Below are 26038 nucleotides of genomic sequence, written 5' to 3' on the forward strand. Positions count from 1 at the left end.
TGCACAGACCACAGAATGATAGCAGCCAGCGCCTTGCATGGTAAGTGTCAGGGTTTCTGGGAGAAGTGAGGAGATGGCAGAGGAGACGGAAAGCGAGTGGGAGGAGGGAGAGAGAGACGAGGAAGAAGATGACGGAATTCGAAGGGAATCTATGAGCCTAAGCAGTGAGTCAGAGGATTCCCAAAAGGGAGCTAGCATGATCAGGCGAAAAGCAGGAGAAGAGAGAAGCTGTGAAAAGTCAGGGAAGGAGGGGAGAAAGCCCAGTGAAGCACAGACGCTGTCAGAGGGGTCTCAGCCGGAACGGAGTAAAGGGGGTGGAGTTGTCAGCCTCTCGGAGGGAGGAGGAACAGGAGAAAACAGAGAGAGGGGGTTGGAGCAAGGTGTTCAGCCGGAAAGGGTAGAGAGTGGAACAGGGGGCAGTATAGAGGACGAAGGAAAGGTCAAAAGCAACGTACGCGCGCCAAGTTCAAACATAGAGGCGCGCGGAAGTGGGGAAAGCTCAGAGGAGGAGCCCGGCCCCAAAGCCAGAAGGAGGGGGCAGGAGGCGGCAGAGGATTCAGCCTCAGGCGAATCCCGGAAAGAGAGAACCCAGGGGGGCAGAAAGACCCTGCGGAAAAGAAAGGAGAGGAAGAGGTGGTCTAGAGCCAGGCTATTAAGTTGGTGTGGAGGAGGGGAGGAGTCAGAGGGGGACTTCGGCGGTCTAACGTGACAGACGTACAGCCACAATGCTGAACTGTGAAAGAAGCAATTATCTTCAATAAACTTTTCCTGTAAGTAAACTATAACGGAGTAAGGTCTCTCGTGAGCTGGGACCCACCTGGGTGGCTGTGACCGAAAGTCCCCCTCCCTCTGAAAGCAAAAATTTTTTTTTGCGAAGCTCACGAACGGGGCAGCCATGAGTGCTGAGGAACAGCTGGCTGCACTCCGGGATCAGATTACCACTCTCACAACGGCAGTCATTGCTTCGCAGAAGAAGAATGCTGACTTGGAGAAAGCGTGCCAGGATTTGCAAGCAAGGTGGGAAAATGCGGACAAGGCGGGGACCCCGGGCTCCAGAGCGGAGGGCATTGCGCTTGGAAGGAGGGGGGGTGCCCTAGTTTCGCATTTTAATGGCAACTTGCAAGACTATCCCAACTTCAGGGCAGATGTCGTGTATGCACTGCATTTACTCCGTCATGATTTTAGAGATGAGGAGGAGAGAGTGGGATTTATTGTTTCGCACCTGCATGGGGAGGCCAGGGCTTGGCTACGCAATCTGTGGCGCGAAGATGGACCAGCCCGTCGCAATGCAGATGCGTTTATCAAGGCAATGGATGCTTGTTTTCAATCCTCTGTGGATAAGGACATTGCGCGCCGGCAGATGCACGGGCTGAGGCAGGGGAGAGCCACTGTACGCCAATATCATTCTAAATTTTTTGCATTGCTCACCGCCTTAGATTGGCCGAAGGACAGTCTACCGGTCAGGGATCTTTTTTGGGAGGGATTGAGCCCCTCCGTCAAGGATGAGATCGCAAGGGGGGACAGACCCCAGACCCTGGAAGACGTGGTGCAACGGGCTTTGGCTATAGGAATTCGACATGAGGGACGTCCGTGGCACGAGGAGGGGGGGCCCCAAGCGCGCGCGCAAGCAAAAGCTCTCCCTTTTGTGCACAGGGATTTCAGCCGTGCGCACCCCTCACCGATGGGGAAGGAAGGCGAAGAGCCAATGGAGATTGGTGGTGCTAGGGCTCAAAAGCCATCCCAGAGCCCCATCCCTGCTGCAGCCAAAGCGAAGCCTCCTAGAGGGACCAGGAAGTGTTACATCTGCGACAGTGCACACCATATGGCGAAAGAGTGCCCCCAGAGGCTCCAGAAGCACACTGCAGCACTAGCAACTGTGACAGCAGAGGTGCAATCAGAGGAGCAGCTTCAGGGAAACTGCAGTGCCTGGCTGGAAGCAGAGCTACTGGGGCTCAGCCAGGCGGATCTGTAGAGAAGTCCCCAACATCCTTGCAGCGCATGGACCCTTTACCTCCCAAACCAGCAGTTTTACTCACAGCAACACTCCAGCTGCCTGATGGGCGACTTCTCGAGGTTCCAACAACCATCGATTCGGGAAGCAACGCCGATTTCGTGGGATTACAGTTCGTCAAGCAGCATAACATAGCGCTCCTGCCTGCAACGACGCCTCTGAACGTGGTCACGGTAGACGGCAGGAAGTTGCTGGGGGGGCAAGTGGTGCAGCAAACCCCTCCCATGATGATGCAAATTGGAGACCATCGAGAGCTTATTAGTTTCAATGTCACCCACTTATCGGACACGCCCATCGTGTTGGGCATGAGTTGGCTGGACAGGCACAGTCCCGCGGTTGCTTGGTACCAGAGGCAGATCACCTTTTGTTCATCGTATTGCGCCCAGAATTGCATCCAAACCGATCAAGGAGGAGAAGCCGAACAGCAGCTGCATCTGAGTATGGTGCAAGCGGTTCCTCACAAGTACGCGGAGTTCTTGGAGGTTTTCTGCGAAAAGGAAGCTGACAAATTGCCGCCTCACAGACCTTACGACTGCGCGATTGACTTAGTGCCAGGCGCGCAGTTGCCAACTGCCAAGCTGTACTCCATGTCGGAAGACGAGCTGCAAGAGCTTCGGGAGTTCATAGAACACAACCTCAAGCGCGGATTCATCCAGGAATCTAAAGCAGCGGGAGGCAGTCCTGTTTTCTTTGTGAAAAAGAAAGACACGCCCCAGAAGAGGCTCATTGTGGACTACCGGTTCATAAACAGACTAACCAAGCCCAAGGCCTTCCCCATGCCCAAAATTGACGACCTTTTGGCTACAGTCAGGAGGGGGAAGATTTTTACCAAGCTGGATTTACGTGGAGCTTACAACCTCATCCGCATCAGGAAGGGCGACGAGTGGAAGACGGCCATGTTCACTCCTTTGGGCACGTACGAATACAGAGTTATGCCCTTCGGTCTACAAAATGGCAGCCATGTTTTCCAAGCATTCATGCATCACGTCCTGGCAGGTCTCCTCTACAAGAAGTGTGTCTGTTTTCTCGACGATATCCTGATTTTCTCGGAATCGCCAGAGGATCACGATAAGGACGTGAAGGAAGTTCTGCAGAGGCTGAAGGAACACAGGCTGTACGCCAAGTTGGAGAAGTGCCAGTTTGATGTGAGAGAGGTAGATTTCCTTGGCTACAAGCTGTCCGACGAGGGACTGGCCATGGACAAGACTAAAGTCCAAGCGCTGTTGGACTGGAAAAGCCCTCGAAATCGGAAGGAGGTCCAGAGGTTCATCGGCTTTGCCAATTTTTATCGCAAGTTTATTAAAGGTTTTGCAAACGCGACGGCGGCAATCACTGACACCCTCAGTTCCAAGAAGAAGAAGTTCGTCTGGACCGAACAAGCAGAGCGATCCTTTCGGAAGCTTAAAAGCCTTTTCGCCTCCGAGGAGCAGCTGCTGCACGTGAATCCTGGCAGGCCCATGCGGGTAGAGACAGATGCATCAGACAGAGCAGTTGGGGCCGTCCTCTTGCAAGAGGATTCGCAAGGCAACTGGAGACCGGGTGCATTCTACTCCCGGAAGCTCAGCAAGACGGAGCGCAACTACACCATATGGGACAGGGAGTTGTTGGCCATTCATGCAGCTTTCAAAGCGTGGCGACACTTCTTGATAGGAGCCAAGCACACGGTGCAGGTCCGCACGGATCACAAGAACTTGGAGTATTGGCGGACGGCTAAATTGCAAACCCAACGACACATGCGCTGGGCGGAATTCTTTGCGGATTTCGATTTCAAAATAGAATACATCCCTGGAGACTCCAATGTTATAGCAGACGCGCTGTCCCGAAAGCCTCAATACCTGGAGGAAGTAGCTCCAATCGCAGCAAAGTACATTTTCGCACCGCAGGCGTGGACGTGCGCTACCATTGCAGTCGACCTGGACGCGGTGCGACGCGCGCTGCAAGAGGATCAGTTTGCACAATCCAAGATGGAGGAGCTCCGCAGAGGGTCGCCTGACAACAATGAGTTTCAGTTGCAGGATGGACTTTTGACTCGCAAGGGCGCCCTTTACGTGCCCACCGACGAGCTTCGCGCCACGGTTTTGCAACAATTGCACGATGCCCCGAGTGCGGGCCATTTCGGCAAAGAGAAGACGATGGAGTTGGTGGCAAGGGACTTTTGGTGGCCCCAGATGAGAGGAGAGGTGGCGGACTACGTAGCCAGGTGCGATATCTGCCAGAGGTCCAAACCAGTGCATCAGAAGCAGGCGGGATTGTTAGAACCGCTGGAGACACCGCAGCAACCGTGGGAGAGGGTAGCGTTGGACTTTGTTACAGACCTGCCCAGCTCCAGAGGTAAGACGGCGGTGTTAGTGGTTGTGGACTTGTTCACCAAGATGGCGCACTTCATTCCTTGTGCCAAGGTGGCGACGGCAGAACAGACCGCAAAGCTCTTCATCGATCACGTCTTCAGAGTGCATGGACTACCGCAGTCCGTCTTGTCCGACAGGGGGCGCCAATTTGTTTCCACTTTCTGGCGGAAGCTTCTGGGTATCTTGCACGTCAAGATCAACCTGACGTCGGCGAGGCATCCACAGACCAACGGTCAAGCGGAGAGGGTCAACGCGATCATGCAGCAGTACCTACGGTGTTACGCCAACCAGCGACCCGCGGCGTGGGTGGACTACCTGCCGATGGCTGAGTTCGCCTACAACAACACGAAGCACGCATCCACCGGGGTGACGCCTTTCTTCGCGAACTATGGACGTCATCCCAGAACCTTCCCGAGCTTTACAGCACCTGAAGGGGGGGGACCTCAAAATGCCGACCAGTTTGCAGCAGAGTTGCAAGAGGTGCACGAGGAGCTGCGGAGACATTTGGAGCTGGCAAAGCAGGCGTATAAGGTGCAAGCCGATAAACACAGAAGGGCGGGGGAAGACATTCAGGTTGGGGACTGGGTATGGTTAGCAGCCCACGCGATGCCGGCCAGGTCGTTGGCCAAAAAGAAGTTAGAACACAGGCAGCTAGGACCATATCAAGTTGAGGCTAAGATCAATCCGGTGGCTTTTCGCCTAGCCCTTCCGGAGGGCTCCAGGGTGCACCCGGTCTTTCATAGGTCGGTGCTCACTCCCTACAAAGCCCCACACAGGTTTCAAGAGTCAGGAGCACCTCCAGAGCCACGTAGAAGGGCGCCTGAGAGAGGGGAGTCGCCAAGACCAGAACCTCTTAATGAGGTCACAGAGATACTGGATTCACGATGGGGGGAGGAGGGAGTTGAATATTTTCTCGCCAGGGAAGGCACTCCAGTCTCTGCAAATAGCTGGGTGCCGGGTTACGCTTTGGACGAACCCCTGTTGAAGGAGGAGTTTCATGCAATTTTTCCGCACAAACCCATGCCCGAGGAGTATTTTGATGATTGGCTTTTCACGCCCACTTTGTCGGGCAGCACGTTCGGGGGTTTCTCCTCGCCCGAGGGCTCTACGCCCAAAACAAGCCCGACCAGGGATCCCCGCCTGGGGGGGGGAGAGACAAACCCTTATTGGTGGGTGGATCAGCCAAGGGAGGTATGGAGTCAGAGGTGGATGATAGGTCCTTGGCAGGCAGCGCCAGGAGAAGCAGTGAGGGAGGAAGAGACTGTGATGCCTTCAGGGGGGGAACCCGAGTTCGAACACACGTATACGGAGCTGCCAGAGGAGAAGATTGACGTGGACACCCGGTATCCTGAACCGACCCAGGAAGAACCACATTTCCCTCAACCTGCACCCAGCGACCGGGAGGGGGGAAGGGGGGGCTTCGAGGGGGGGATGGATGTCAGGGTTTCTGGGAGAAGTGAGGAGATGGCAGAGGAGACGGAAAGCGAGTGGGAGGAGGGAGAGAGAGACGAGGAAGAAGATGACGGAATTCGAAGGGAATCTATGAGCCTAAGCAGTGAGTCAGAGGATTCCCAAAAGGGAGCTAGCATGATCAGGCGAAAAGCAGGAGAAGAGAGAAGCTGTGAAAAGTCAGGGAAGGAGGGGAGAAAGCCCAGTGAAGCACAGACGCTGTCAGAGGGGTCTCAGCCGGAACGGAGTAAAGGGGGTGGAGTTGTCAGCCTCTCGGAGGGAGGAGGAACAGGAGAAAACAGAGAGAGGGGGTTGGAGCAAGGTGTTCAGCCGGAAAGGGTAGAGAGTGGAACAGGGGGCAGTATAGAGGACGAAGGAAAGGTCAAAAGCAACGTACGCGCGCCAAGTTCAAACATAGAGGCGCGCGGAAGTGGGGAAAGCTCAGAGGAGGAGCCCGGCCCCAAAGCCAGAAGGAGGGGGCAGGAGGCGGCAGAGGATTCAGCCTCAGGCGAATCCCGGAAAGAGAGAACCCAGGGGGGCAGAAAGACCCTGCGGAAAAGAAAGGAGAGGAAGAGGTGGTCTAGAGCCAGGCTATTAAGTTGGTGTGGAGGAGGGGAGGAGTCAGAGGGGGACTTCGGCGGTCTAACGTGACAGACGTACAGCCACAATGCTGAACTGTGAAAGAAGCAATTATCTTCAATAAACTTTTCCTGTAAGTAAACTATAACGGAGTAAGGTCTCTCGTGAGCTGGGACCCACCTGGGTGGCTGTGACAGTAAGTAACTTTTATCTGTTTCCCCTTTCAAACTGAAGAATCATGTTTTGCATCAGAACAAAAATAAAGTATTTCTGACTTCTATCAGTCCATCCAAGCTGAATCAGCGATTTTCACAGTTCTGGTGCAGATCTTTTGCAGGAATCAATTGTGCTTTTAGCTTGAGATTCTATTTTAATCTTTTTTTTGTGGTTACAGGATATTCATATTCTAGTCTGAACCCTTAATAGATGCAGTATCACTCGGGGGTGGGGGGATAGACTGTTCCGTTTAAGATACTTGTGTGCTTTGTAGTCACAAAGACATGTGCAAGTATTAGATAAGGGGTTGCTAACCTCCTTTGGCTTGAGGGCCACTTTCACCCTTGGTTAACTCTCCTGGGTCTGTATGCCAGTGATGGATGCCATCACCTTCATGTACACACACAGAATGGACCCAGCCACACACAGCTCCCACTCCTCAGCTGATCTGTGCAGACCAGCAGAGGTGGCGCGGTTATTGCCCCCTCCATGTTCATCAAATGTTTGATCTGATTGACTGGGGAAGCAGCAATTCCCATTCCCATCAGGGTGCTGGGCTGGATGGAGAAGTTTAAACAGGGTCTACTTCCCCCCACTTTTTGCTGCTGCTAAATCAGAGGGATCTTGGGGTTGCGCCAGGGTCTTGGGATTGGGGTTACACTTCCTTGGTTTGAGATACTTTGTACATGGATACTCCAGCACAGGACGGAGGAATCTTTTTCGTGAGTAGGGCCAGAGACCAAAGTGAGCGGAGCAACAGATGTACCTCTAAGCTGTATCCCAGCCGTTCAGAAGTCAGGTGTTTCTCTACATCTGCACATCCATCTCTCCATCTAGCCAACCAAGAGACGGATACATTCCGAACAGGCAAAGCTACTTTGGGGTGGGGTGGAATAGGGCTGGCGAAGAGCATGGTCTGAGCAGAGAGTCTTGTGGTCTGTGGAGAGTCTTTAAGGATCAGATAGGGAGCCTGGATTTTGGCCCAGAGGCATGAGGTTTCCCATCGCTGCTCTACTGTATAAATAACTTAGGGTCTTGCTAAATGATTTGCCAAACTTTGTTCAGCCATCAGTTATATATTAAATTAGGAGGACAGTAGAGATGCAACTTTTAGCTGTCTGTTTCTCTTATGGTTTTAAACACTGCAGTACAAGATGCTAAAAAGAGCTGCTTTTTCTGGTGGTGGAAGAGCGGTGCAACATACTGGCCACAAACTGACAGAGCTGGCAAGAATTTTAAGAAAGGTTGGGCTGCGATGCCTTAAGGACCGTCATGAGAATCGCACCATGAAGTTGTGGAGTAGCAACTTGTCCTTTGGCATTCAGAAGAGACTTTATAGCCCCATTTGCCATGGATCCACTTGCTAAAAAGCACATGTGCAGGTTTCTCTAGAGTTCATGGCTGTAGAATTGGCTGCAGGCTGTTGTACAGAGACCCTGACTCTAGTCTGTTCTGCCATCTTAAATTATTGATCTATGAAAAATGGAATAATCCTCATAGGTGTCATGACTTTTAGAATTATTTTGGAATGTACCGTATTTTTTGCACCATAGGACGTACCGGACAATAGGATGCATCTTGTTTTATAGGGGGGAGAATTTTCCCCCTCTTGTTTTCCCGCTCTACAACAAGGTGCTGTTTAAGGTGCATTCAGGCGGCTACCTTGGAAGCCTGGAGAGCGAGAGGGGTCGGTGTGCACCGACCCCTCTCGCTCTCCAGGCTTCAGGTTCTTTCGACCTGCTCTTTGGGGCTGGCGGGGGGAAGCCCACCACCAGCCCCAAAGATACAGGTCAGGGAGCAGCAGAAAGGTGCAGCGGAGAGGCTCCAGCCATAGCCGCGCGTCACCTCTCCAGCCGGGAGAGGGTCGCGGGGCTATGGCTTCTTTTGCCCCGCGTGCGCTCTCCCGGCTGGAGAGGTGACGCGCGGCTATAGAGGCTCCAGCCATAGCTGTGCGTCACCTCTCCAGCCAGGAGAGGGTAGTGGGGCTATGGCGTCTTCGCTCCATAGGACGCACACACATTTCCCCTTCATTTTTGAAGGGGAAAAAGTGCGTCCTGTAGAGCAAAAAATACGGTATTTCAACAGAGGTTAAAAAAAAATGTAAAGTAGATTTAAAACTCAGGAGGATACTGGGTCAGTTTTTCACACACACATTTTTTAATTCCTTTTGTATTTCCTAGGGAGAAAGCATTATAAACGCTTTGGAAAATCTTACATTAGTTGTCACAGATTATTGATAGTATTCTGATATCAGACCTTCACCCTAGATGGCCTAGATGGTTCAGGGATGAGCAAGGAAGACATAAGTTCTTGTTTCACTTCCATCCCTCAGTGCACAGGGCTTGCAGAAAAATACTGTAGTCGTCTGCGCACCTTGCTGAGCTGCATTATTGAATCCTGTGGGATTTCTAAGCAAATGTAATTTGAATACATCTGCAAATTCCATTTTTTATCAGCTCCTTTAGTGGGAAAAAATGAAACGGAGCAGGAGGATTTTAATATGAAAATATATTTCAAATAAGTCTTGTGTTCTTCACTTGCCTCCAGTTAAACTACACAGTGGGTGACATTAGTCATACTTAGAGCAGACTTATTTAAATCAATAGGTTTACTCTGATTTTGATATTGCCTCCTATTTCTATGAGATATCTAAAGTTTTCACATTGCTATAAGTTTCAATAAGTGCTTTAAGAAAGTACATTAGACATTTCAAAAAAGGAAGATTTGTATTCAAGTATAATCTTCAATACAGGTTTTTTTTACTGTTTCAGATTTGCTATTTGAAAATCTATCTCTGCTTCATCAATACCATCTGATGATTTGTTTTTACATTTCCTTCCTCCGCACATGCATGAGAGCACACAAACAAAGACCACTCTCGAAAAAGCCTTTTCAAATAAGAATTGTGATTTGCATTCCCTGGATTTTGTTTTAACGCTTGACTTGTGCTTGGCACTCATTTTGCCAATCTGTGTGCAGTATTTTCTTACTGTGATAATCTATCAAGGCATTCCTAATACCTGAAAAATGCATTGTGAACAGCTTGCTTATGACTATTGATGTGTGGCCCTGAACAGCTGGTGGAAGTGGGGGAATCTTGGCTGCTGGAGCAGATATAGAAAATGAGTTACTTGGAAGGACTGAGGCTGGTTTGGGGTAGTGCAGAGAATAGCAAGAGTTGCCCAAGTTTTATTTTGGAGGTCAAGGCATTTATGTCAATGTGCAGCTCTTGGAGCCCAGAATCCAGATAGGAATGTTTATTTTGGGGGAGCAGCAGCACCATGTATGCTGCTGTACTGATAGGTCTTTAACTATCCAGAATATTTATGCATTGGTCATTGGAGTCTGTGTGTGTAAGACACAGAATGGGGGAGAGAGAGATAGAAAGGAAATTATTTTTCCCCCGACAGTGTGATAGGAGGCAGGGAGGAAAAGCAGGAGGGCACAGCCTGGGATGGCAGGAAAAGGGTAGAGACCTTGTTGGCTGCTTGGACATATGAAAAAGTAAGTTATAGATGGCAGAGAAATGGAGATGTATGAACAGTCCTTTATCTTCAGGGATCAACAATAGTGATGCCCTCAACCCCTGCCCAACTCAGTCACACCATTAAGTTCCAGCATGTCCAATGGGAGTTATCCCAAATTTTCAAAAAGAACCACACATTATTTCCCAGGTAATTGCATCCAGTCCTTTTTGAAGTCATGGGTGGTGACATTTGCACTATGACTCAGCCACCACATCCACTTCTTCACATCAAGGTGGCACCTACAGCTGCAGCCATGCTAGATGCTGACAAATTAGGCAGCACAGCAAGCATGGCTGGCAAGTGTCCTCCTTTGTATGAGAGCCCAACTTAAATGACAATGGCAAATGCCTTAACAGCAAGTACTGCAAAGTGATTGTGTGGTTGGGGAGAGATGGAGGATGTTCAAAGGTTGTTACTACATTCCATGCAGTATCATCTGTCTGCACTACAGGAGACTGCTGCAAAATAAGAGAAGCAGAACACATCAACAGCATCTACACATTCTTCCAGGTTCCCCTCCCCAGGGCAATCTCCATGTCCATTGAGCAGGTAGGAGATGTGCAGTTGAGTTTGCATCAAGGTATTAACAATGGCTTACAAAGCCCTAAATAGCTTGGGACCCAAATACCTGCAGGAGTGCCTCTTCCATTACCAGCTAACTTGCTCCTTAAAATCAGGATGCAGGAGGAGCAAAGCAATGATAAGGAAGATGGCCCAAAGTGGCAGCGAGCAAACCTGCTGATCCACTGTTTAATCCACAAAGCAGGCAGCACCAACAGGGCTTCTCCTGTTGATTGTAGGTCCCAAGATTGTTGATATTGATAGAGGGGCTTTTTTAAGCACTCTGATTCCAATTAGGACTTGATACACTGATGCTAACACCTTGAAGGGAACCCGGTAGTTCACTGGTGGGCAGAACAGGCATGCTGGCTAGGGCAAATAGGAGTTGGAGTCCAAGAACATTTGGAGGGCCACAGGATTCTCAGTTGTGGGGCATTTATGATGGTGACTGCCTAATACTGCTCAGAGCACTGTTGCTTCTGCCTGCCATTGCCACCAGAAGGTCCTGTCCAAGGCCCCATAAGACGTGAAATGGGCCCAGCAGCCAATGCTGCCTTTCAGACAAAGTGATCAGGAAGGGAAAAGAAACAGGCCCATGATGGCCTGGGCCAGGAAATAAGTTTTCTTGACTTTTTAAGAAAAACCTTGCATACCTAAAAACCTTGCATATACAGGCACAGCCAGTATAATTGGAAAAGGAAGACCTAACCAACTTTGGGATGTGAGTCAATCCAAGATGACTTTGTCCAGAGGGCAAATTGGATTAAACTGTGTAAATGCACCTGTGCTCACAAGATGTCACTCATTCTCACCTGTTCACAAGTCACTCATAGGAAGGAAGCAGTGTGACTATATCTGCTTAATCAAATGTGTATATGCTGTGTTTTTGCTTTACTCCGAAAGCACACGGTTTCTAATTTTCATTGCTTTAGCTAGCAAGAAAACAAAGGTTGGTCATTGAAGTGGTCATCTGCTGTCACATTGGTTCAGTATTTCACTAGTGAGCAAGTAAATGTCCAAAAAGAAATCTTTGGCCTCAAAACTGAATGACATTTAAAAGAAAAGAAAAGAAAATATCACTAATTCCTATCATACCATGGCTGAAGTGGTGCATATAGTGCTTATTGTAAAAGGCTAGGTATTCAGCCATTGTGAAGTGCCCACATCTTAACAATAGACTATTGAAAAGGTAAATGAAGCTCAGACTGTTTCAATAGTACCACTGTTGACGGGATCCAGTCAAAACCATCCAGCAAGCAGTGAGTTAACTAACCAGCCCTTTGGAAGAGGAAATGGAGGGTTGTGCTGTCTGATTATATTAACAGCCACTGTGGGCATATATTAAGGAGCAGAAAAGTCATAGCTTCAAAGTCTGTGTAGCTTTGTAGCTGTCTCGCTTTTGTCTTGCAGTTTCAAGATCCAGCATGCTGCATCAGATAGCCTTGCTGGCCACTGTTACTGTCCTGGGAGTCTTGGAGCAAGGTAAGGAACATGCCACTACTATTAGAGACAAGTTTAATATCTCTTTTTAGGCAATATAAGCCAAATAAGATCTCTCAAGTTAAATAGGAAATATGTACCATTGATGGAGCTGTTGGGAGAAAAAGATGAACTTTAAAGTCTAAAAAGATAATTGACTTGCAACTCTTGCCTTGTATTTTAGAGCAGCAGGGAATGGAAACTGGATTGTAAAGCCATACTTGCAATGTTGATAATGGTGTAAACAACTTTTTAAAACATTTGTTCATTAGAATGCCAACAATTGCCTGAAGAAACAAAATGGTAAGAAGGGTCAAGATTAACTGAACTAAATCAAAGGGATAATTTGCTAGGCAATTTAGGCTTCTCTCATGGAAAACCTTGAGTAGTAACAAGATGATTTAAATCTCTGTCTCCAGGAGTTAGAGCAAAATACTGCATAAAGTGAGGTACATGGAATGTAAAGTGTCCCTATTGCATCCTAGCAATTTCATATGCAACGGCAGATTAATACATAAAAAGGCACTCAAATCAACTTTATTCTTTTTGCATAATGAGCAGGGGAAAGAATAATGATCAAGACCGTTCAAATCTGGCAACAATATAAAGAGACTTTAATGTGTACTTGATAGATAGCAGCCTGTTCCCAAAAAACCCCACAAAAAACCCAACCCTTTAGTTGTGGTATAAACTGACAGTGAGATTTGTTTTTAATTCCTGAATTGACAGCTTGACCAATTAAAAATGTCAGCTAGAGTGGTGTGTTTATTGTGTGCTGATGTATAATATATGAAAGTCTGTTCTGGTGATATGCTGGGAACTGTCTTACCCTTTTTTAAAAAAACCTGTTCATACAAGTGAGGTCTTCATATGAGGGGATAACATGCAGAGCAAACTTTCATGAGTTTATGATTCCCCTTACAACAAAAGTAAAACTGTAGGTTGTAGGGTTCCCCCCCCCCCAAAGAGGAGACTATAATCTCAGAGGAGCTGATGAACCCCACATCACGCAGTTCATGTGAGTAAACTGCCTTTTTTGTTATTTTTTTTTATTTCAGTTGTCCTAGCATATTTTTAGGAACCAGGTTTGAGTATTAAAAATAGAATTGTAGAAAATAATCAACTTGATGGAAACCTGATGGCAAATCAGCAGTGTGTGTCATTTAAGACTGATCCTAATTGTAGTAAGTAATGGCACCTCAGGCAAACCATAAAGTGGTGCCCCACCTCCCAGCTAGGAAAGAAGGGGTGACTGAGTATGTACATCAGCAAGAAGCAACATAGGGATCAGCTGCCCCTGTGGATCCTGCCACTTGAGGTGGTTGCCTCACCTTGCCTCAGGGGTGGGCCAGCTCCAACTAACAGAATTTGTGGAGGCCCTGCCATTCCTTGTTCCAGTCCATCAGACATGTCTCCCCTGTGCTACTCTGGTTTTCCATCCCCCCCAAACAGTCGAGTCAGTACCTCACTGGGCTGCTCCTTGGTTTCTTCCCTCAATATATTTTTTTCTTTTGTGGTACTTCTGCAAACTTTGGGGTTCCTCTGCATTTGCTGATACCTCCAATTTATGCATGGCTATGACTGTTTTGGCATCTTAAGGAACTGTACACATGCCTAAAAGGTAAAGGGACCCCTGACCATTAGGTCCAGTTGCGAACGACTCTGGGGTTGCGGTGCTCATCTCGCTTTTTTGGCCAAGGAAGCCCATGTACAGCTTCCGGGTCATGTGGCCAGCATGACTAAGCCGCTTCTGGCAAACCAGAGCAGCGCACGGAAATGCTGTTTACCTTCCCGTCAGAGCAGTACCTATTTATCTACTTGCACTTTGACGTGCTTTCTAACTGCTAGGTGGGCAGGAGCTGAGGCCGAGCAACAGGAACTCACCCCATCGCGGGAATTCGAACCACCGATCTTCTAATCGGCAAGCCCTAGGCTCTGTGGTTTAGACCACAGCGCTCCCTCCCCACAAAACCAAAAATAATTAAGTGCTTGTGCAGGAAGCCAGAGCGATCTTATCTTTACCTTGGAAAGGCAGTACCCAGGCTAATATGAGTCATATCTTCTATCTTTTGGCTTTCCCGTTAAAGCCTGACATCCTTAGTCAATTAATAAATCTTTCCCTTTCTTTTCTGGAATAAGTCAGTGCGGGTGGAGGCAGAGAAACATGAAAGTCAGCTGAGGAATGCAGGTCTTATAGAGTAGTTTCTGCAGCAGCTAAAGTATTCCTTAAAGGCACTCACAGTTAATAAATATTGGTTTATTCAGTTCCTGAAACAGCTAGGCTACTTTCCTGGTAAGGTAATGGTCCTCTAAGCATGGACCATTAAGGTGACAAAGGAAGTCATAGTTAGAAAGACAAAGGCCAGAGTTGAGAGTGTTTTTTTTTTTTTTTTAATTAAGGGTTTTCTTGTTTTACAGTGTAAGTGTAATGCCTCGTATCCCCCCCCCCCCATGTAACATTTTTACAAATCCATTTCATTTGTTGAGGCATTAGGGGGAGAAGAAAAAAAAAAGAGAAAAAAAAAGGGGGGGTGGAGGGAGGGGAGATGGATGGGGGTGGGGTCGGGTAGCGGTGTTTCTATTATGCTTAATGTATGTAGTTTGGTGTCAGCGTGCTTGTGTTGTTCACTTGTGTTCCTTTGGTGGTGAGAGAGGTTGGGGTTGGCCTAGGATGTGATTGTTTGTTTGTGATTGGCTGTGGTGATCTTTGTTTTCGTGTGTGAGTGATGTGGGTGGGTGTTTTGGATCAGGTTAGCCATATTGATTTGTATGCTGTTGGTGGATTATTGTCATTGTCCTGTTGGGCTGTGTATGTGATAAAGGGGAGCCATACCGGGGTGAAGGTGTCTTCTTCTGTTTGTCCCCGTGTCAGTTTCAGTTTATTAGTTAATTTTTCTAGTAGGGCTGTTTCCCATACTATTTGGTACCATTGGTCCATGCTTACTCCTGACAGGTCTCTCCAGTGTCTGGTTATGGTGTTTCTGGCTGCTGAAAGTAGGTGGGTTATGAGTTCTTTGTGGTGTAAATGGGCATTGTTGTCTTGGAAGATGTTTAGTAGGGCCAATTCTGGGGTGAAGTCTAATACTTGCTTAGTTATTTTACATATTTCTTGTATGGCTGTTGTCCAGAATAGTTGGATTTTGGGGGACTCCCACCACATGTGAAGGTATGTGCCTGTGGAGGTGCACCCTCTCCAGCATTTTGGTGAGGTTCCTGGGTGTATTAGCGCTAGTTTCCTTGGTGTTAGGTACCACCTGTAGGTGAGTTTCAGTGTGAGTTCTTTTCTTTTCGTTGATATGGATTTAAAGGGGGGTTTAGACCACATTCTGGTCCATTGAGTGGGGTTAATCTCATAACCTATGTCATTCTCCCATTGTTTTTTGATTGCGTCTAGGGGATTTGCGGGATTTTGGAGTAGTATTTTGTATATTGCGGATACCGTCCCTTTACCATTTCCCTTTGTTGTTAGGAGGAGGTTTTCAAAGGTTGTCAGGGGCCTAGTTGCTGCTGATTTTACTGTTGGGTTGTTTAAGAGGGCATGTAGTTGGTGTTGTGTTAACCAGGGCATTTGGGTGTCTTCTAGTTTGTCTTGTATTTCTTGTGTTGACAAGGGTTTGTTATTTTTATAAAAGTCTATTAGGCGATATAAGCCTTTGGTTCGCCAGGTTTTTATCTGGAGGTTTTGTGCTGCATGGTGGAATAATGGGTGGTACGCCAGGGGGATTAGTGGGGATGGGGTTGGGGATAGTTTGCCTATTTGTGTTTTCCATGCTTTGAGCATGGTCTGTGTGTACCTGTTAAGTGTTGTGGGAATTTTCTTTAGTTTGTTTGGGAGGAGTGGGTATGTTGTGGTGCAGGTATTTTCAATTGTGTCCCTCTCTAGGTGTACCCATTGTTTTGTGCCAGAGTTGAGAGTTGAATTATGTGAGCTAGAATCTAGATGCTGGCAGGTGGTGCATCTGGGAGACATAGCCATGCCTGATTTCTGTTGGAATCCAAGGCTGTGGCTTTGAGGGAAGCAAGATCCTCTTGGGGTGATAATGCTGTGAACCCCTCCATCGTAGGCTCAGGTTGTAGATATGTGTAAATAAGCCTTCTATCATAAAGACACCACAGTCTCCAGAGTCCCTCATTTCAAAGGAAACACAAAGGTAAGCACCTTTAACCCCTGGAATTTCACACCGCTTAGAGATTAGGGCAGCATGCAGCGATATGAATGAGACATGCAAGTTATGTGGAAAAATGAGAGCTGAGAGATCGAGGAGTCAAACTGGGAAAGGGGAACTGAAAGATACAGTGGAGAAAAAGGAGCGAGAGTAGGCACGAAGTGAAGAAGTAATTTGTAAAGAATGTCTAGAGCATGCAGTAAGATAAAAAGGCTGGAGCAGGAGCATGAATAAAAGTCACACTAAAAGCCTGAGGAGATGATGATAGAAGAGATGAAAGTGGCCAGAGAAATGAGCTAAGCATTACCAAGAGATGTTTTGGAGAGGAAGACTGAATCTGAATATAAGAGAGGCAGAGTGCTGGAGTAAAAAAAAGGACATAAAATTAATATAATCTAGGAGAAATTGATTCAGTGCCCCCCCTTCTGTCAAGATGTTGTGCTGCAAGGGCACAGTTCCTAAGCACTTAAAAGAAAGCAGTCAGCACTGAGATGGAGGTCATGGAGAAGGGAGCAAAATCATTGGGGGATTTTGTTTAACAGAGGGGCTTGGTGGTTGTTTTTGAGATATAATCATGTGTATTAACTTTTGTATTTGTGATTCTCTGTGTTTTCGTAAGCTGCTTAGAGGTTCTGGTGCAGGCAATACACATACCCAATTAAATATTCAAATAAAAAAAGAAGACCTTCCAATTCAGAGTAGGGTGTGTGTCTGTCCGTCCGTCCGTGTCCCCTTTCCCTGGCCAGGGTTTAGCTCTCGCATCTCTTTTTCCAGAAGTGAAGTACCAGGGTGTATAGCAATTGCTGTTAAAGTTTTCACTATTAGATACATTCAGCCCTTTAGCCACCTAGTTCTCCAGTCATTATATCTTGACTGCCCTCCAAGGTTGTCACTTGACAGTGCAATGCAGACTGAGCAATCCCAGAGACCATACAATTCTGTGTCTATGTTGGTAGAGAAGTGGAAACTGCAGGGAGTGGGTGGGCAGGAGATGGAATGGGTATCTTGGGAGAGCATGGCTGGTTGTCACTTCACAGTGCAGGACTCAGGTCTTGATTTTATTGGCCTTCTCGTGTTAATATAAGCCACAATGCTAGGCTAAGGGCAGCTGGGAGCAAATCTGTGCAATTGTGTTTCTAAGAAGCGATGGCCTCATTGGCTTGATTCTCTGCTTAATTCAGTGGTCTTGAAGGGCTGCTGAATTATAATTTCACTCCTTACTAGAGACCAGGCATCCTCAACCTTAGTCCTCCAGATGCTTTTGCCCTACAACATCATGATCTGTAGCTAGCAGGACTAGTGGTCAGGGATGATGGGAATTGTAGTCTCAAAACATCTGGAGGGCTGAGGTTGAGGAAGCCTGCTAGAGACTGTCATTCAAGAACTGATCTGATGACGGTGCCAGTTCCATTAATGAAGATAAAAAGGGAGAGGGAGATGTTACACAGTCAACCATTTTTTTTAATCAAGTGTATATCTCAAGTTTTCACCTCTTGATTAGGGTAGATGGAGTAGAATCAAAATGTTAATTTAAATGTTGTCATTTTTCTAGCTTTCACTGCTGGGAAAGAAAATGTCCAGGCTGTTTCAATTAAATGTTTAAAAATGTGAAAATGGTTTGGGTATTAGGGACCAAAACAACAGAGTTTTGTGGCCCCTTGAAGACTAACAGATTAAGTGTGGCACAAGCTTGGGATGGAGAAGCTGTGGCCCAAGATGTTCTTGGACTCCAGCTCCCATCATCTTCACTTGGCATGACCAGTGGTCTGGAATGATGGGAGTTGTAGTTCAGCAACATCTGGAGGGCCACAAGTTCCCAATCCCTAGGATAACCCTTTCTAGCTTAGAATCCACTTTGTCAGGTACATAAAGCATAATCTTCAGTTGGCAGGCTACCTTTTTGCATTTCACTGCCACTGAACTCCAACCTTTACCTGTTTTCCCCTTTTACAACTGCATGCATCTGAAGAAGTGGACCTCCCTGTTCAATGGAAATTTTACTTGTTTCTTTTCCTAGTTTTTGGTGGCACTGGTTAGCCTGTTTTTGAGCCTTGAGCCTGTTTTTGTTTTATAGTTCTGATTTTGTGGTTTTACTATTGATAATGAGGTTGTTGATATTTTACTGCTATCTTAATTGTGTCTTGTAATTATACTTTTTATTTATTTATTTGCCATCACTTGTGATAAAAAATGGTATACAAATACATTAAAGAAAGGAATCTTTTTTTAGGTGCCACAAGGTGTCTGTCCCTCTTGTTTGTTTGCTGCCACAGACTATAATGGCTCCTCCTCTGAGTTATGAGTCTTCATGCAGGATCTATACCCATTTCTGTTTTACACTTATTCCCTTGATATCAAGTGTTTCAAAGCAACCCAAAGCAAAACTGTGAACCCAAAATGAAGTATGCACACTAATCAACAACATAACATAAATCTGCTCAGATTGCACAGTTTAAGTCTCTTGCTGAGAATTGTGGGTTTTTGGCTGCACAATTTTAGAATTTTTCAGGCACCTTTATTGCTGTTGAGAGGAAGGTAAGACCAGGATGATGAGACTAAAGGTTAGTTTGCAAATGGATGATTCTGTAATGAATGAGACTTTCGTTTATTACTCTTGCAAGTGAAACGTGAATGGTGTTTGCTAGTGCAGATGAGCAAACTATGGGCATACTGCTCATCATCCACTGTGCAACTAGCTGCTATTGGTTGTTATTTAGTGTAATAAACATAATTTAAAAAACAATAGAGAACCCATTGTGCTTCATTGGGTGAAATAACTGGCTTTTCTTTCCTCCTTGTTTTACTTCCCATCCAGCCTATTTTGCCATGCAGGTGATCTACGTTCGGCGGAAGTGCAAAGTCTCTCCTCCTGTGACTTCAGGTCCACCAGAATTTGAAAGGATCTTCAGAGCTCAGTAAGTTAACCTGCTTCCTCCTTCCCTTCCTTTCCCTTCCATGCCACCCTTCTCTATAATATAATTATATTCCAGCTTCCCACCCCTGGAGATGTGAATCTAGATTACTCCAAGTAGACGTATCTCCCAACGGCATACTTCCAGTCACGTGGTGACATTGGTTACCGTACAGTCGTATACTTAGTTCCTAAACCATACTTAGAACCAACTTCTATTGGCACCAGCAGCTGTAATTCTGTACACGTGTTTTATGCGATCAGGGTGTTAACCAACCACATACTTCCTCCGCCCCCATTTCAGTCTCTCCAACGGGCTGCATAGACTGGCAATGCATCATCTCCAAACGTTGCGTTCGAAAAATTCTTAGAAGAGAGTTGCATCAACAGGAGATGCTGTGGTCTTGTTTGGGGTTTTCCCACAGGCATGTGGTTGGCCAATGTGAGAACAGGCAAAGACATTTTGATGAAACCTTTGACCAGTTTAAGAGACACTGACATGCTGGTTGGCACAGATAAGGTGCAACCACATACACTTTGCTCTTCAGACTCTTCATATACTACTACTTGCCGTAGTTGTGTAACAACTGTGTATTATACTCAGTGATTTTATGTCTGTGTGATGTGACTACAAGATCACTGAGTTTGAACACCAAACCTTCCATACATTGCAACATTTGTGGAACAAATAGTCTTCAGTTTTCGGCAGTTCAGTGAATGTTTGGCATTGAAGTGATTTCGTGGCCCTTGTGATTTTGTCCCTTGGGTAGCATTTTGGCCAGCATGCAGCTGAATTCTGATGGCAGGGAAGAGCAAGCTGTGACTGGGAGGCTCTGCTTAGTAAAGAATTCCTACCCACTCATCTCTGCACAGCTCACTTGACCACCTACTCTGGTTTCTAACTGACACTTTCAAAGGAGAAGCTAAAATTGCTTTTAGAATTCCGCAAAGACATCGTGACAGTCTGCATTCAGTGTATGAAAAAAGGGATTGTTGTTATTTTGCATTTTCTCTTTCTCTTCTCCTCACTCCCGCCCCACAGCTTTTTATTTGGGAGATGCTCCAACTGCAGGAGTAGAGCTTTTAAATTCTGCAGAAATATGAACACCTTGTCGTGGGTTCCAATTAACACATTCATTTTAAAGGTAGTAAAGCTTGCCATAGACTAACAGTGATGGTCATATACCCCTGTGTCCACATGGGAAGTCACAAAATATATGGTGGAGGGGACAGGTAAGTTCTATCAGAGAAGATGCTGCTGTTTTTACACTGAAATGATAACTGCTTAAGAGCAATCTGTACTTCACACTGACAGCCCCGTATCTTCAAAGTTCAAGGTAGGAGGGGACAATTTGCTTTGAACAAAGGACAGGGAGAAATGGAGGGCTTCACCTTTCCCTTATTGGATGTTTCCCTTTCCCTCTAAACCCTCCCTTCGGGTTCTAGACCCATTTTTGTGAAGTAAACATGTACCTGGAACACAGTTGTGGGCAAAACCTGCTACCCGCAATTTTAAGAGGAAAAGCAAAGTAGCCTTCACCTCTCCAATGCAAATTTTCTCTCCAGTGGGACTTTTATGAGAGCAAAGAGGACCATGGGCCTTTATTGTACACAGCTGCAGTATAATATGTAATTTGCCTCTCAGCAGAATGTAGCTGCCTGCAGACTTTGCCATTCTAAAAATAAGCATCAGTCCACCCGCATCTGTTCATAAACAGACACACATGTGTGTCATTTAAAATTAAATGGGCTCTACTGTGTCCAGCTGTATCCTATTCAGACTTTTAATGATTGATGTGTGCACTGGTAATCACCAGATTGGACTACTGTAACATAAATTTACATCGGCCTGTCTTTTTGAAGACTGAATTGAAACTTCCAGTCAGCTCAAAGTGTGCTAGTATGTCTCTCTGATGGATACAGTGCAGAGGAAGCAGATACTACCTGGGCCAAGATAAGTTCATTGGCACAATATCTTTTTCCTGGGCAATTTCAAATCTGAAATGACCTAAACTCTAGAATACATTGGGGAAACAAGTGCCCATTCCCACATGCCAACCTTATCCAAGATCTGGCTGACTGAAATAAGGGGCAGGGCCTGCAGGGCCTTGGGAGATTTCTGCTCTGTAGTGTACCTTAAGAGCACTGTTTTGAGATGGTGGCTAATCAGATTTGTTTTATTGTCCTGCTGTTTTGAATGGTTTCTAATGGATTTTAATAGCTATTTCATTTTATTATATGTTCTATTTTATATATTTTTTGTTGGGACTGTCTCATATTTCTGCAGTGACTTGTCCCAAGGGCTCCGTTGTGCCACAGTGTGAGATTTAAAATGATTAAATAAACCTTGTGTTGTTCTCCCACCTCAGTCCCCTTTATTCAGCTCTCCAATGGCAAATATGTCCACCTCTGTTAAAACTGCAGTTCCGTGATACCACTGCTTAGATCTCTTCCCTCTTGGCTTCCTGTCTGCTCTGACATCCAGCGTGACCTCTTCATCCTTTCTCTTGAAAACCTTCAAGCAGTCCTTGCCCCCGCCTCTTTTCTTTCATCCCATCACGCTAACCTTTCAGAGTTCCTTGAGAGTGGCAAGCATACAGGCAGAAGTGATCCAGTCAGCACAGCATACATAAGACTTTCAAAAAGACTCCCCCATTCAGCTTAGCAGTCACAGAACAATAAGCAAGTTCCTCTTTTGGATCAGTAACTGGTTACAGAACAGAGAGCAAAGAGAGTATGCATCAGTACAAACTTCTGGGACTGGAGGAAGTAGAGCCCCACCCCCAGGCATTGGGGTCCATGCTTTTTCTTGGCTGCTCTGAAGTTCTCCGTTCACAACCTCCACTCTTCTTACCTCTGAAGCTCTTCTCCTCTCAAATGACTCTACCCTTTCCCCCTTGCTGCCCTGTGTGTGCTTCAAACTGCCTCTTAGAACACTTGTAGGGTGCCAGCTGTTCCTTCAAATTTCACCTCTCCTTTTCCATGAATGCTTTGGCACAACCTCCTTTGACCAAACTGCATCTAAGCCTAAATATGTGCATCACTGTATAGAGTTGCCTATGTGTCCCTTGTTATCTGTCTCCTTTGCTACCCCCACCCAGTTCCTCCCTTGTCTCCCGTTTGTTGAATTTTTGAATGCGAGCCCACTGATTTTTTTTTCTTAATCGTAACACAAGGTGCATTGATGGCAGTATATAAGCATAGTGAATTACATAGCACAAAATTTTCCCTGTATTTTCAGTATCTCCCAGCAATAGAAGCAACTTCTTTGTTCCTTTTTAACGAAAATCTTAGATTCTCTGCATTCAACATGAGTTCCTTGCTGCCGTTCCTCACCCGCCAAGTACCAGAGTAGTATAGCCACAATTGGATAGCACCTGGATTCTTCTCCCTTGTCATGTTCATGGCAGTGATTGAGCATGTCAGAGCCTTGCATTTGCCTCATGAAATGTCAAGGAAGCATTAAGATAAGCCTTTTAGATATTCCAAATGAACTGGTACCAACTTTCACCTTCTAGCTAGAGGTCAGGAGAGAAAGGTTCTATTCCAGCCTTCTCTCTGACATCCTCATCTCAGGGAAGAGTTTTCTTTGCAGGGACATTCAGTCATGTAAAATGTCCTAAAGTGGTACAGCCCAGACATGGGTCCATTCTCTGCAGTGTGAACTAGACCATAGTGTTGTGGGTTGGAGATAAGGATATTGTGCTCAGTGTGGGGTGCTTCATGATAAATCCAGTCATTAAATAAGCTGGTTAGGTGGGATATTATCCAGGGTCTAAGCCTCTGTTGTGTGTCATCTCCTCATCCCCAAACTACAGATTAATTAATTGTCTACTTTGTTTTGTTTAGAGCAAATTGCACCGAATACTTCCCAATATTTCTTTCACTCTTGTGGGTGGCTGGAGTCTTTTCCCATCAAGGTAAAAAGCAAACCTTAATTCATAAAACTCTTAATGTGAAAAGCATAAAACGTTTTTGTCAGCTAAGCTGCTGCCGCTGTGCTACGTACGCAGCTGCAAAATGATGTTTGTTGCTACATAAAGGGTGGCACTCAGCTGCCGTGTCATCTCAGTGCAAGAGTTCTGCTTGTGCAATGGGACTTCCCCCCACCCCTCTTCCCTGTCTGGTGTGGGAGTAGGAGAGAGGGAGAACTTTCTCTTGGGCAAGTAGAAATCATCGTGCTGGTGGAACAAGACACTTAAGTGTTCTGTTGGATTACACCCTATGCTAACATTATTGCATATTTTGAGCAAAGGGTTCAAGACTTCTGCTCTTTAAATGAGGTGGCTTCATGCTTCAGGTTAGAAGTGGGCAACTTATTTTGCTTTTGAAGATCACATGTGATGGGTGGAGACTCAGGGGCCTCATTCCACTGGGCTGATCTTGGCCGTTGCCTGCACATAGATGCTTTATGTGTCTCATCTGCAGACACATGCGCTCTCTCACTCACTCACACATGCACACTCTGTCGCTTGCACACATTCATGGTAAACATGATTGCTGCAAGTGTCTTTCACTGCAAAGTGTGACTAATATAACCTGTAAGTCATGGTCCAATCAGAGATACAGGCACAGAGGGGGTTTAAGATGTTAGTATCCTGTCTGTACTTGACTTGCTTGCTGCAGGAAGCAGTGGTGAAACTGCAGCAGTTGTTTCTGCCACATGTAATGTGTGAAGCCACTCTAACATGTTTTTACCCTCAGTTTTGCTTGCAAGTTTGTGAAAGGGTGAAAACAAATGCTCATTTGAGCCACATCTAGAAAATGATTTGTGTAGCATGTGACATAATGGCCCAATCCACATAGCAAGTCCTTTCCTCCCCAAATTCCCTTTGGTTGTGGTAGCATGGTTATTCCAGAGCCTAGGGGGGAAATGTTTAAAGTTCCAGGAAAGTCACTATGCTGTCAGGGGGAGGGCTAAGTAGAATCCTTCTCTTCTGACCTCTAGCTGGGAGGTGCTATGACATTCCAAGTTGGTGCTGATTGATTTGGAAGACCTCAAAGGCTTATTTTAATGCTTTTAATGCAAAAACAAGAATCCTGTGGCAACTTAAACACTGACAAATTTAATGTGGCACAATAGCACAGGATGCCTTCAAGTAGTGGTGGTGTGATAAATAGTTGTTTTCTCTATTAAAGCAAGGCTAATGCAGGGGCTGTTGTGACCTCAGACTAAAGGCCTCCTGCTTTGCTTTGGTTCCCTTCTCCAAATAACTGATGGATGTGGACTTCTGCAGAACTTTGTGTGCTTGGATGTATCTTGTGAGTTGCTGTAGCATAGTGCTTAAGAGCATGAACTGTAAGCCTAAGCTTTTGATGGGTTTTTTGTTTGAAAATAGGGTCAATCTTCCTGAGTCTTTCCATAATAACTACTTTGATTGTCTCCTCCTATAGTTTTGGCTGCATGCTGTGGGGTTCTTTATCTGATTGCTCGCTATCAGTACTTTAGTGGATATGCACGATGTGCTCAAGGAAGGTGAGTTGTTCTAAGCACAATGCTCTGTGTTTTTCAGTGTGCCTGTCAGCTTCTCTCTCAAATAGGCAAGTGGCTGTCTGCCACCTCTGGATATTAGCTGGCATCTGCAGTCTTACTGGCAGCCTAACCTTGTATCCCTTCAGGCTACTAATGGGGGGTGGGCATACAGAGTCGAGTGCTCTTCCATACCAAACACATTCCTTACTTATAGAAAACTAAGTATCGGGGGGCATTACCATTTTCCTGGCATCTAGATTTCTATGTATAGGCATGTGTTGTAGCTTCTTGATGCAGAGGTGCATTTAAACCCATGAGCTCCAACTGCAGCCTGAAATGATACACCCCACAAACAGACTGACGACTTTACTGAGAGCAGTACCTTGCTCCAGCAACCACAGGTGGCTCACATTCTTGATCTCCTTTTTACAAAACCTCTTTGGAAAACCCCACAATCCTGCTGTTCCACAGGTGTATCATTGCCTGTGGCCTAGCACTGACAGCCCTGCTTAAGGATGTCCCATGCCCTGCAATCATTATAGAGGGGTGGGGCTTGGACTTGACTGGTGACTTTCTTAGGAAAGAGAACAGGAAGGGGGGGTCACTGGACAGGAGCTTCATAAGTCCTGTAAGTAACTGTATGGTTACATCCCAGTTCCAACAGGATCCTGTGTTATATGGAAAACTTTCTATTTGTTGAAATTCTGTTTGGTGTTGTCATCAGAAATGTCCAAATAAATTAGAAAAAGATTTAAAACCAGATTTAACAAATGGTACACACATGAGGTTGTGAGAGCTAAAACTTTTCTATACTTTCAAACTAATTGCAGTTGTCTCAAAGTCTATTTATCATATTACTATGGAAATCATCACCCAAGAGAAGCTTTTAATAAGTGTCACAACGGACCACCCGATCCTAATAGTAACTAGCATCTTGTGTTCTTGTTCCTCCCCACAGACTCGCCCCCTTGTACCTCAGTGCTGGAGTTCTTTGCATTCTTATCGGCTTGTCTGTGACAGGGCTCCTTGTCTATTTTGTGCCACTCCCACGTTTTCTATTCCCGAAGTGAGCTTCTGAGTCAGCATCTACTGCCCTTCTGCTGGTAAATTATCCTGCTTATGATACCATAGGTTTCAACTTTAATTCCAACATTCATTTCATTTCTTTAAATTAAAATGATTGTACATATTTCTTTTTTTAAAAAAGCAATTTTGTGACGGTACATTTCTTAGCTGTGTTGTGGTTGCAACAGTTTTTACATTAAAAGTGACATTGGGTCAACTTCAACTAGCAGGAGAGAGTGAGCAAGAGATTTAG

At 46.1% G+C, this 26038-nt stretch overlaps 1 protein-coding gene and 1 long non-coding RNA gene across 2 annotated transcripts; both read left to right on the forward strand.

Moving 5' to 3' along the window:
- LTC4S (leukotriene C4 synthase) lies at nt 1–25912 on the forward strand. Its single transcript, XM_081851495.1, has 6 exons — nt 1–40; nt 12102–12173; nt 19152–19251; nt 23097–23167; nt 24642–24723; nt 25679–25912. The coding sequence occupies exons 1-6, from the start codon at nt 16–18 to the stop codon at nt 25788–25790; spliced, it is 462 nt and encodes a 153-aa protein (XP_081707621.1). The 5' UTR covers nt 1–15; the 3' UTR covers nt 25791–25912.
- LOC309336069 lies at nt 14712–15765 on the forward strand. The gene is made up of 2 exons (XR_014153884.1): nt 14712–14977; nt 15014–15765. It is a non-coding gene; the product is annotated as an uncharacterized lncRNA (long non-coding RNA).
- Nucleotides 25913–26038: the final 126 nt, after the last annotated feature.

Source organism: Podarcis erhardii (genome assembly GCF_964252035.2).
Source record: "Podarcis erhardii genome assembly, chromosome: 2".
Classification (NCBI taxonomy): domain Eukaryota; kingdom Metazoa; phylum Chordata; class Lepidosauria; order Squamata; family Lacertidae; genus Podarcis; species Podarcis erhardii.

Bases quoted from the DNA above. Each gene is read 5' to 3' on its own strand.
- LTC4S (XM_081851495.1), top strand. From the start codon at position 16: ATGATAGCAGCCAGCGCCTTGCATG. The intron at 41-12,101 runs GTAAGTGTCAGG...TTTGTCTTGCAG, and splicing joins AGCAGCCAGCGCCTTGCATG to TTTCAAGATCCAGCATGCTG. The intron at 23,168-24,641 runs GTAAAAAGCAAA...CTCCTCCTATAG, and splicing joins TGGAGTCTTTTCCCATCAAG to TTTTGGCTGCATGCTGTGGG.